Genomic DNA, 12602 nt, shown 5'->3' with positions numbered 1-12602 from the left:
ACTGTGACGTAACTTGGATACAAACAGAATAATATAAAAATTTGAGTATGTAGTGGAATGTAAATAAAAATTATAAATGTTGAAGTAGCAAAAACACAAGGCAGACTTAAAATATTAAATAATAACATGTTCTTATCTGTCACTTGAGCGTTTCCTCTACTTTGCAAGGTCTTCAGCATGCTGAGGAGGAGCATTGACAACAACAAGCCAGCACTTTTTGGGGTTTGCCCCTTCTGTCAGACCCGGCTGGATCAGCATGGTTACATTGGTCACAAATGACATCAATCAGTTAGCTAATGTAAATGGACTAGATACAAACTCCATTGTGCGCGTTTGGGAAATAGATCATATTTATGTACTCAGGTTATATGTTTCTTGCCAAATTTGAAAGTGAAGAACCATATCAGTTTTGATTCAGTTGTGAAATAACAAATATGCAACATAAATTGTCATTTCCTTTGATGACATCGACTTCCAAGTTTTTTCTCAATTAAGAGAGTATTTGATGTTAATTTCAACTTGATACTTTACCTGTTCCTGACATTATCTCAAAAGGGTCTTGACTGACTGACAGATAGATTATGAAGTGATAGCAGATCAATTTTAACCCTTTAGAGGACCCGAAATATTCAGCCATCTTCATTACACATTCCAAATGTAAATGAGTAAGTGTATTGATCTAATTGTAGTGTAGCCAAAATGTGATTTTAAATTATATTACTAGCTTTTTATTTTTTGGAATACACAAACATGAGTCCCACCACTTGATGTCTCCAACACATGTGTATTGGCAACTATATTTAAATGTGAGATTGTGCACACAACTATCTATACATACTAATATACTAATAATATTATAAAGAGAAAAGATTACACTTAAAAATTACTATGCCGATTTTGGCACAGAGATAGGTGAAACCTTCAAGAGTGACATCTTCTTCAAAGTTGTATACCTCATGACTGAGGGTTGTGTTCATTACATGGAATGAAACACACATAACAACTTTCTTGGCATTATCAATGTTGTGGTTTGCCATTGTCTTCTCCATTTCACACACAAGTTAATAATCAACAAGTGTGCAGGTTTCCTCACAATGTTTTTCCTTCACCGGAAGCAAGTGGTGACCGATGAAAACTACTTCAAGGAGTGACATAGGCTACTTTTTATTACATGGTTTTAACCAAGCGAAGCCGGGATGTGCTGCTAGTTTATACTAAAATTGCACAGAATACAATTTGTAAAAGTACTATAGGCAGACTTAATGCTAAGAGCAATGAAAACAGAGAATGCTATGTGAATGCAAAAAATATATTTACTGACATAGTTATGGTTCTGTTATCTACTTAAAGTGACACGATGAACGTCATGGGAATTCTGCACAAAAAGTAAATTTTCTTGTTTAATGTCAAGCACAGGGATTAGAAAGAAAATTGAACAAATGCTACTGAACTGTAAGCCTTAATAGCAATATTTAATGTATTTCTAAACCAAAAAATTTAAATAGTAATTTCTAGTAAAACTTAATCTATGATTAATGTATTACATGGCTATAATACATTAATCATAGATTAATCATGACTATTTCAATTTTTTGGTTTACACAAAATATTTAAATATTTGATAAAAACTTGATTAATTACAATATTGAAAACGCAAACTGAATTAACTACATTTTAATAATAAAAATAGTGGGCAGGGACTGTACCGTACACTTCATTTTATGGAAGATGATGAAGTCTCAATTGTATTCAGAATTTCAAGAGATATAGATAGCATAGTGTTATATACACTGCAAGCGAATAAATTTTATCTTACCTTTGGAGTTTTGATGATATCCATAATATAACACTAAAAATCGATATTATAACCACAGTCACTTCAGGTTTAACATATGCACCATAGTTAAACTTAGAAAACTAACTTTTATGTACAAATATGTACATTCAACAAATAATAAAGTGTTAGTAAAATAATAAAATCACTTTTTAAGGAAGATAAAAATATAGAAACATTTAGTGAAAAACATAAAAAATCAGCAAAAACTTTGGTTTGATGTCCATTCATTTATTTTGACATTTCTATTTTTTCAAGTCAGCCTACTGCTGTCTATTTTTTTTTTTCAGAAAGACCCAGCTACTTAACTCCATAGTGCCTAGTCATTATTGAAAGATTTCATTAAATACTAGCTTTTGCAAGCGGCTTCGTCCGCTTTTTTTATTGGGTACTCTGTAAGTCTGGTAAATATATATGATTCAAATTCGAATTTTTCCTCATCTTTAGTTCAATATCCTGTTTCCCGCTGCGTGCCTCGTCCCGCAAACTTGTCCAATCCCGATTCCTGCTATGTAATGTAAAGTAGATATCCCGTACCGTTTCCTACATATTGTGCCATCATGTATTTTGCAATGTGTCCCATCCCGTTTCCCACAACGTGTCTCCTTCCTATTTCCCGCTCGGACTCCCACTCCCGCTTTCTGCAACGTGTGCCGTCCCATTTTCCATGACGTTTTACGTCCCAGTTTTTTATTAACCACAAACTTAAATTAAACATTTTTTGTATTTACTACAAAAAGTGAGTGTGCCAATTTTCAGCTTTTTATCTTGAAAATTGTATTAAGTCCCATACAATCTTTCACCCCCCTTTTGTAGGGGTTGAGGGTTAATTTTCAGAAAAAAATTAAACACGTATTCATTACTTTGTTGTAAACAACCAAAATCCATTTTCAAGTCCATCCTTCCATCAATTTTTAAGTCGCACTTTTATGGGCAATAAATATATGTTGCATTTTGTTTGGTAGTTTCGGAGATTACCCGACTCAAACATACAAACTCACAAACGCGTACCTCTTTATAATATTAGTATGGATTTGTGAGAGAGACACCATAGCGTGATTTAGAGATTTAAAAGTTTTAGTGGCGAGAATAGAGATTTAAAAGTTGTAGTGATTTATTTCGGAAGTACAATATATCATTTTGCCTGCCTGAGCGAAACCATAGCGCGTTTTAAAAGTCTTGGTGGCGCCATCAAATATAACAAAATTAAATTGTAAATTGATACCTTCCAATTATATGACATTCATCGATAAAAAAAAATATTTATATTCTGTTTACACCTTTCTACAAAATTTTAAAGTAAATCGGCTCCGTGGATTGTAATTTTAATTTTCCTACAGGACCCTCCTCATTTTCCGGGATGAAATGTCTATAAGATTCTAACCCGGGATTCTGAGGCATTTATGTTTCATAATTAGTTTTCAATTATCCTACGGAAATCTGACCATTTACCGGGATAAAATGTATCTAAGATGTATAAGGTACGTACATACCAAATTTCACACAAATCGGTCCAGTAGATTTCGAGTGATGCGCCTTGAGATTGATGCGATTTCAGACAGTCAGACAGGCAAAAATTTCCAAAACTATATTTTCGTCATCTATATCAGTAACTAAGTATATTCAATGAAGAATTTAAAAAAATATCCAATGTACAAATTTGGCCTTTCTTCAATTTTATTATATGTATTGATTTCCAACCAACAAAGGACCGAGGAGCAGTCTCATCTTTTATTTTTACAAACTATTGACGCCACAGACGTTATCCACCGTGTTTAAAGATCTATTTGGATGATTTAGACTCAGACAAAATACAGATAATAACAGTTTTATAATACACTGCGGCACTGACAAATATTACAATAGGTCTAGATAATACGGACGGCGGAGCTGCTTTATGCAGCTACTCTATCATCCGCATTGCGTGGGAGTATTTTTTAGTATTTCTTCATTTGCAAGAACGGCCCGAGCGTTTTAACGCGGCGTGTAGCGTTTCATTCGTGTACGACTTTTTTTTTAAACAAAGAATATATATTTTTAAATAAACATTTATAACATTAACATTATACCAGTACTTTACTTATATATAAAATAGGATAATTAAATTGATTACTGCGTATCGTACAATTTAATAAACACTAATGAGAGCCCGCAGCGGCTCAAAACGCTCGTGAAATTCACCCGGCTATCTTCTTGATCTTGTCTTGCGTTGCGTGCCTACAAATAAAACAAAAAATAGTACTGTCTTTGCTTATGTCATTGTTTTGATCTTTGATAGGTATTGGTTTTGACTTTTGATAGATTTGTGTTTGTCATTCAAGTCAGTCATTCGATTTCCATTGTGCGAAGTTTGCTTTGCTTGTATGTTTGTTATCTTTTTCAAAGATATCTGGGTATTTAAAATTGAAAAAAAAATAGAAATAAAACATTCAAAATTCCTATTATATTTGCAAATTTACTGAAAATGGCTTCAACTGCGTCTGATGATAGAAATGAAGAGCGTCGTCGCCGGGTGAGTTTCACAAATTCTATATAATTTGGGACAAGACAACAGCGGTGAATCATTCTTGTGTAGGTATTGCGTTTATTATCTAGAAATCAGAGTACCTATGTAAATGTAAACAACTTCCTTGACCGGTTTTGTTTTGTAGATGAAATTAGGCGATACTTATATATAAATGAGTTGCCAAGACTATTGATTATTATGAGCTAGAGTTAAAGACGGAATTTTCCAGAGCAGGTTATAGCCACAACTCAGCACATTACAACTACGACATCTGATCCATTTGTTATTAGATCTGTAACAAAAATCAATTCCACAAATGAATAGGTTTTTCACATGAGTGAGTATTAAAAAATGGATGTATTTGAAAATATTCACATATTTTTATGATTAAAGTCAAGCCCAAAGGCCCAAGACAGATACATAAACATATAAAATAAAAAATTGTTCATCCATTGTGTCTTGATTCTTCACGATTAAGGCATTTTTATACTATGTTTCCAAGAAATCTGTGTGTTACAAATCACCAAGCCATCTATATACATGTATATAGCACATTTTAAAAATTGGTAACCTCAGGTTCTCTTGGGACCACTGCCGTCTGGGTTTCTGAGGACGGATGGAGCTCCAGATCCAGTAGATGCAGACTACCAGGCTGCATTGGCATTACAACAACAACTCTGTGGATCTACGGTAATAAAATTATAGCTTTTTTTTACAAAAACAAATAATTTGTTGTCATTATTGTTTTAATTTCTAAAGTTACCACCATTTTGCCTTTTCTTTTTGATCCCAAGATTTGACTGGCAGATAATGTCTTATTTATGGCATAAAGTGCACCTATTATTTGTAAAGTTGTGCCGTAAATTTTCAATAAATGAACAACAAAATCATGGGTTTATATTATTTCCAATGTCGTGTTAAAAGAAAACTTAATCCTACACTGTTTATCTAAATTGATTGTATGCTATCATAACAAAAAACAGTAACACACAAAGTTTATACTATTTACATTCATTTTTGTCTGAGTTTATCATTAAAGAAATTATTTAAATTATATTAACATACATCAATTAATATATTAATTATTTATTGCAAATTAATTAAATTTCTTGGAAGGAACATGTGAGGATGAGAGAGAGAAAACATAAAGATATAACCCCCTTTCCTTTCACAAAACGATTGGAGTGACGAATAAAATGTGACAAATAAAAGTAACATTATTTTTTGTGGCATTTTAACAGATAATGTAACTATTTAATCTTTATCAGATGCGAGTCATTTAGCCTAAAGATAATGTTTTTTTTTTATCTGTGCAGGTGCCACCTGCTGGGCCTCCACTGACGGCCAGACTTAGCATCACAATAGCACAAGCGAAACTTGTCAAAAACTATGGTGAGTTTGATAGACTTTTCTACCCTGACAGGGTCTCAGGCAACGGGCTAATAATAACGTCTAAAAGTTATCCCTATAGTTAATAGTTTTTATTTTCAATACGACAATGGAATATTCAAGAAACGAGTATAACAGCCGAGAATACAACTTCTGGATAGGCAGTTTTTTCTGAACAGTGGTAAACACTGTCTGGTGACCAATTTGGTGTCGAAAAGGTTGTGGGATAACTGAAAGGATCGCTGAAAGCAATTTATCCCACAATTTAGGCCCCCTTTTGCACAATATATCTATTTCATTATGTTATGCTATGTGTATTACATTTTGTACTTATGTAAATAATTTGTGCAAATCAAATTATAATAAAAAAAAACACAAAAAATATTTGTGGAAGTATTATTGTATTGTCTTATACCATAAAAGAAAGGTATGGTCTTATTTACTTACTTTCTAAGGCCTCACCCGCATGGACCCATACGTGCGCCTGCGCGTCGGCCATTGCATCTACGAAACTCACACCGACCCCAGTGGGGGGAAGACCCCCAGATGGAACAAAGTTATACAATGGTAAGTGATTTGAATACATAACTTTAATTAATATTGGGAACACATGGCAATGAATACCCAAGATAGAAACCTATGGAAGACAAAAAGAGGTCTTTGTCCAGCAGTGGGACCATAGAACAACAAAAAGAAAAAAGAACACCCGGATTGGGGACATCAAAAAAGCCAAGTGCGAGTCGGTCTCGCGCACCAAGGGTTCCGTACGATTTTTTATAAAAATGGGAAATTAATCACATGTTTAAAAAATAAAATAGAAATGTTTGTTTGGGGGAACCCATTGAATATTTTACCGTTTTAAAAAACATAATAGAAAAATCTCTTGTATGGCATAAATTTTTCAAGATCATTTTTATTTTTCATTAAGACAGTGATAAAAAGAGGATGGTGTCGCGGCTAGATAGGGTCTTACGGTCTGTCTGAAAAGTGCTGAAAATGAATGTGCTGTCTCCTGTTGGCTGACAACACCGTGTGTTTATCAACCAATCTTCAGACCATTATTTGGTATTGCAATGGCAAAAAAATTGATTTGACATAAATCCGTTTTCTTCATTGTAAGTGTGACTTCCTTGTATAATGGAACGAGTTATATGTCAATCAAATGATGTCACTGATGAGATGTCAGAAAAAGACAAAATGTCTCCAATTCTGTGTACAATATAACTGGCGCATGGTTTTTGAGAGTAATTGCCACTCCTCCTTATGACCTTGACAATGTAATATAATTTTCTCTCCAGCCTACTGCCCCCTGGCGTCAGCTCTGTGTACTTGGAGATCTTCGATGAGTGCTCGTTCACGATGGACGAGCTAATAGCCTGGGCTCACATCACTATACCACCGGCTGTCCTCAACGTGAGTTACATTAATGTCCCACAGGAACAGTACTATGTTTCTAGATAGACCAGCGGCCCGTCCCGGCATCGCTCGCACGCATGAAAATCCGTTCATTAGTTTTTCAGTTTATCGCGAACAGACAGACAGATGCGGTAGAGGACTTTTATGTTATGTAAGGACAATTCTTTTCCCTACCCCTGATGGGTAATTTTTTTTTACAATGCACACATTTTCATCTGCCATTTTTGTCCCCACTGTTGGATGGATAAGGAGCACCACGCTGGCCCAATGAAGATTGGTTGTTTAATGGAAAGGCAGATGTGGATTATTGATAATAAATTTATTTATTTCAAGTAATCATACAACTCAGATTCATACAATTAAATTAGTAAACACTTAGAAGTTGTGTTAGTCAGTCAATTACTTAATTAAATTACATCATTAATAAATAAATCGATTGCCATGTTATAACCGCGTCAACCCGCTAGATATGGCACAGCAACGATTTACGTAAGCGCTGTCCAGTCTGCTCGCGAACATGCTCAGGATGCTGTATGTGTCGCGCCCGCGCACTCTGCGCGCGGGGACACGCATTGTCGCACAAACAAACAGTGTATGCGTGCTTCAGCGAATATCCCTGATGCATCACAAGAGCGACGTAACCCCAACAACACCCTGTATGCATTAAACTGAGTTGGTTTCTAAAAAAAATATGTCAGTAAATAACTGAAAAATGTCTTTCCTTTGCATGCTTGGTAGTGTAAAAAAAAATTTTTTTTTCAGGGCGAGACTCACGAAGACTGGTACCCACTGAATGGGAAGCAAGGAGACGGTTTGGAGGGAATGATCAACCTTGTCCTCAGTTATTCAGTAAGTCACTAATACAATATTTATTTTTAGGGTTCTGTACCACAAAAGGTAAATACGAAACCCCTACAGAATCCCTTCGTAGTAGTCCATCTGTCAAGAACTTTTTTTCTCAAAGTGGCAATGTTTAAAAGTATCAAGTCGAAATGTATGTCATACATTCAGTTTTATAGTCCTTTGGCGATCTTTGTGTAACCTAATGATCGTTATGCTGTACTGTTTCACTGGAAGTCCCAGGTTCGATTTCCGGTTGAGAGAAATGTCATGTGAAACAGACCGGTTAACATCAGACAGGCTAATATGATCGGCTACTCGATTGGGTATAAAATAAAATGCATTATATAGGTATTTAAATTACCAAGTACAATCATTCAATGTCACTTTAATTTATCAGTTTAATAAATTACGAAGTTTATTTTTTTTTTTGGTCTCGTTTAAAGTATATTAGAAATGCTTTTTGACTCCAAACTCCGTGACGTCACAATACATTAATGCCATACAAGCTCGATATATATAAAATTTTGTTTTTGACATTAGAAAAAAAAAACTGACTTATTATTGTAGCCAAATTGTAATGTGTGAAAAAAAAAATGCCTACCACCGTAGGTGGGCCCCGCAGCGGTGGCCGCCTTCCCCCCGATGGTCGTAGTGCCGAGCACGGGCATGGGCTACGCGGCCATGCCGGTGTATCCGCAGCACTACTACACGCAGCGCCCGCCGCAGCCGCCGCAGCCGCCGCAGCCGCCCCAGCCGGCGCCGGTCACCGAGGAACAGTTGCAACAGGTATTTTAAATCTCTCTCTCTCTCTTTCTCTGTTGTGTGTTTCTTCCTCAGCCGGTTACCGTGGAAAGCCAGGGACCGCTTTCCTAATCTTTCGCACGGTCATCGGCATCAATATTTTCTACTCTATTCAACATGGACCGATACAAAAGTTAAACATAAAAAAAACCAAAAAAATTAAGTAAGCGACATGACTCCATAAAACAACAACGACTAAAAATTAAGAAAAAAATTAACAAAGGAATAATGAGAAATAATTATTGAAGAAAAATATTATTCAAGATTTATTTACCTTTTGTCTCAACTCAGATGAATATGATGACGTTGAGTTAGTATCCCATAACACAAGTCTCGAACTTACTTTGGGGCTGGTTCAATCTGTGTTATTTGTCCCAATATAATTATTTAATTTATATAGTAGACCGGGAAAGGTATTGCTATTATGATTCGAACTTGGGACCTTTCGGTTCACAGGCGGGCGTCTTAACCATTACACCACCACCGCTTCTTAAATTGATTGATTGATTGATTGATAATTACAGATCCAAGAGATGTTCCCGAGTATGGAAAAGGAAGTTATCAAATCAGTATTGGAGGCGAACGGAGGTAATAAAGATGCGGCCATTAATTCATTGCTTCAGATGTCTGAATAATCGCTGTACTAGATCCGCGCCGCGAAGCAAGTCGCTGACAATAACAACGTGGCCATAGGACAGACAAAACTATTAACTTAATTGTGACAATGACAAAGGAAACTGATACAACGTGATTTTGTTACCAAAGTGGGCAGCTGTTATTCATAAAACAGTTAATACTCTAAGCTAAAATGTTTTGTCACTATCGCACTTGTTATATATGAGATTGACAGAAGGAGACAAAACATATTTTAGCTTAGAGTATGTCTTAACTTTTTTATGAATAATGACTTAAGTTTGCTAAAAGTTGAATTATTCTTAGTCTTTGGCCTATATATTATCGATATTTCCAACATGGCGGAAAATCTTTCGCGGAGCGAACATTTTGGTTGCGTTTAAGAGCATAATTTTGAAAGTGAATATAAAATGATAGAAAATTGACAAAATTATCAGATTAAAAACTGACAGTGGCACCTAGGAACGGCTCCAGACGTGGGAACTCCTCGACGGTTTACTGCACGTACATGATTTTTTTCTCACACATTGAATGCAATAAGATCTCTCTGACTACAATAAAGGCTTGTGTCAAAATGAGATTTTCGTAAAAAAATTATTAAACGTTGTGCTCTTTTAATCGTAATGTCAAGACATTCTCAACTTTTTGGTGTGCCGTCTTTAATTACATATTATACCCCTAAATGTGGGCGCGGTAACCGCTTGCCATCAGGTATACCGTGATTTTAACATTGTATTATAATAAACATAAAAGTCTCCTAGATTATGTGCAAATTTTCCAATCAAAACACTGTTAGTTTAGTGAGGAAACGCAAGTAGGTAAACACGTTATTTACTCATAAGAAATGAGTTAACCGATAAAATAATATTATATATGAACTGTGTCACTTTTTAGTCATAAAAAAATTAAGAGCTAATTTTTTGGTCAAACAAAACCAAATATAATGATATCTCGAAAAACAAATCGAAAATAATAATTAGAATACTTGTTTTCTTATACCATTGACAACAATTGGTTAGTTTCATTAAAGACCGATGGGCGAAGTGCACAGCGAACCAATCACATTGCAGTTTGGTTGTCGTTGCGTCACAATGGCGCAATGTGATTGGTTCGCTGCGTCTCACTTCGAATCGATACGATTGTGAGAAGTGAATTGCAAACCCGCACTAACCCCCAGGTTTAGACTGAATGCATATGCATTAAGCATATATATGCGCTAGCATTCGTATCAGTGAAGTTGTGTTGTACAGAACCAAATGAGACTTGCCACACTGGTTTTGATGCGTATGCGTGCATATAATTCCAAATTATCAACGTAGCTGGTCGGTACGCATATTACGCAACAAACTTCGTGCATACGCATTAGGTCCGAACCGACCTTAAAAGGAATAGTTCGGGATCAAAAAATTGCATATCTTTTGATAAAACATTTTAAAAAAATTAACAGCGAATGACACATAACTTAAAAGAAAATTTTGTTCTCTTTGACGTATCTTCATAATCTGATATCAATGACTTTATAAATGTATAGTATTAATTGCCAGATTAAAAAAAGTATATTATTTATTTTTAAATGTAAATAGTAGCCAACATAACTTGACTTCATATTATTATTTTTTGTTTTATTTGCTCAAATGTTAATTTTTCGATTGGCAACACGGAGTTTAATTAACATTGTTATTCCATTAAGTGATATTACATTTTAATATATTATCTGTAGAGGAATCGTTATGGGCATACTTAGATTTTATATTATTATAGTCTCATAGCGGTATAGCATGTTTAAATGTGTCACTTTTTAAATGAGATTATTCAATGGTGCAACAACTAGTAAGATAAATGTTTATTATCAAGTGTAAATTTTGACAAAAGTAATGAGATCTTCTTTCTTGACTTCTGTTATTTGCTTACAGTCGTGTCAGATTTTAACCAAGTCGCCTTAATGCATCTGACATGGCTTATCTGAAACGCATAGTCATAAAATGTTATTATGGAAGTACAAATCAAATCGTATAAAACAAAATTTACACTTGAAATTTATTGTTTTTGGTGGACAGACCAAATAGTTTTTGTTTGTATAGGTGCTCAAAACGAATATAAAACCAAAATAAAAATTGTCCTATGTTTCAAAAGTATCAGTCTGTCTATATACAGAAGAGAAACGGTTTTTTTTTTAATGAATTATATTTTTGGTCATTGCAATACCAAATGTTGCCAGCCAAGAGAAAACAGAACTCTCGTTTATTTTCTACTCTTTATAGAAAGATTGTACTTGTACAAATTGTTTTATGCATTTCAATGATAAATAAATATATATATATAAATGTATGGTCTGTCCTTCTGCACTTGGCACGTAGCTAGCATAATAGGGATAGGTCACGAAAAATTGAATATTTTTCATTTAAAAACTATATTTTTCCTTTTGATTAATGCATTACCAAAATATTCTACGGTGTTTTAGTTCTTCATTGTTTTAATTAAAGAATGTAAAAGCGTCGAAAATTGCTTATTTCAAACTTTATTTGCATACTGAACTTTATGCCGTAAACTTTAAGGATCAAAATCATTTGCTATCCATGATTTCTGTCAGTTGAAAGAAAATAATTGAAAGTGGCGGTTCTTCTACTTATCTCTCGTTCACATTTATAGTGTGCGAGCGAGAGGCGGATAGAAAAGCTATAGTCATGGTTTCATATAACATTATACTCTATCACGTGCAATAATGGCGCTTGTAGCAAGCTAAAAATTAAGCTATCGAAGACAAAACTGAATACATTCGAAACAGCTTTGCGGCTAAATTTTGTGCCAAATTATTTGCCATCGATACTAACTTCGCTTACGAAAATATTGTTATGTACTTTATATTTATTTGTAATTTTACAAATGTATAAATAAATTATTATCTACTTAAACATTCTTTTATTTTTATCCATGACTAGCGGCCCGTCCCCGCTTCGCTCGGATAAAAACATTATAAATTATGCACCTAAACCATCCTCGGGAACCACACCACCTATTGGTGAAAACCGCATGAAAATCCGTGCAGTAGTTTTTGAGTTTATCGCGAACAGACAGACGCAGCAGAGGTCTTTTTTAAAATAATATATAAGGATTCTCTACTATGGACAATGATTTCCAAAAGTCTAAACATTATAGTGAATAATTAGATAAAATCTGTGA

General features: G+C 34.5%; 2 protein-coding genes across 2 annotated transcripts in view; one reads left to right on the top strand and one right to left on the bottom strand.

Moving 5' to 3' along the window:
• The window catches only part of Mtmr6 (Myotubularin related protein 6), a 48941-nt gene extending 46860 nt beyond the window's left edge, over positions 1 to 2081 (bottom strand). Inside the window, exon 1 of the mRNA XM_053760249.2 lies at positions 1817 to 2081. Coding sequence (XP_053616224.1) covers positions 1817 to 1840 — 24 coding nt within the window. The 5' untranslated portion in view covers positions 1841 to 2081. The remainder of the gene's footprint in view (positions 1 to 1816) is intronic.
• A 2068-nt stretch (positions 2082 to 4149) lies between these two features.
• On the top strand, positions 4150 to 12334 carry LOC128678812 (toll-interacting protein-like). The gene is made up of 8 exons (XM_053760635.2): positions 4150 to 4346; positions 4917 to 5030; positions 5657 to 5732; positions 6185 to 6296; positions 7028 to 7142; positions 7908 to 7994; positions 8598 to 8774; positions 9314 to 12334. The coding sequence occupies exons 1-8, from the start codon at positions 4299 to 4301 to the stop codon at positions 9422 to 9424; spliced, it is 840 nt and encodes a 279-aa protein (XP_053616610.1). The 5' UTR covers positions 4150 to 4298; the 3' UTR covers positions 9425 to 12334.
• The last annotated feature ends 268 nt before the right edge of the window (positions 12335 to 12602 follow it).

Source organism: Plodia interpunctella, chromosome 20 (assembly GCF_027563975.2).
Source record: "Plodia interpunctella isolate USDA-ARS_2022_Savannah chromosome 20, ilPloInte3.2, whole genome shotgun sequence".
Taxonomy (NCBI): domain Eukaryota; kingdom Metazoa; phylum Arthropoda; class Insecta; order Lepidoptera; family Pyralidae; genus Plodia; species Plodia interpunctella.
The sequence above is the reverse complement of the archived record's forward strand: the minus strand, read 5'-3'. Positions and strand labels throughout refer to the sequence as shown.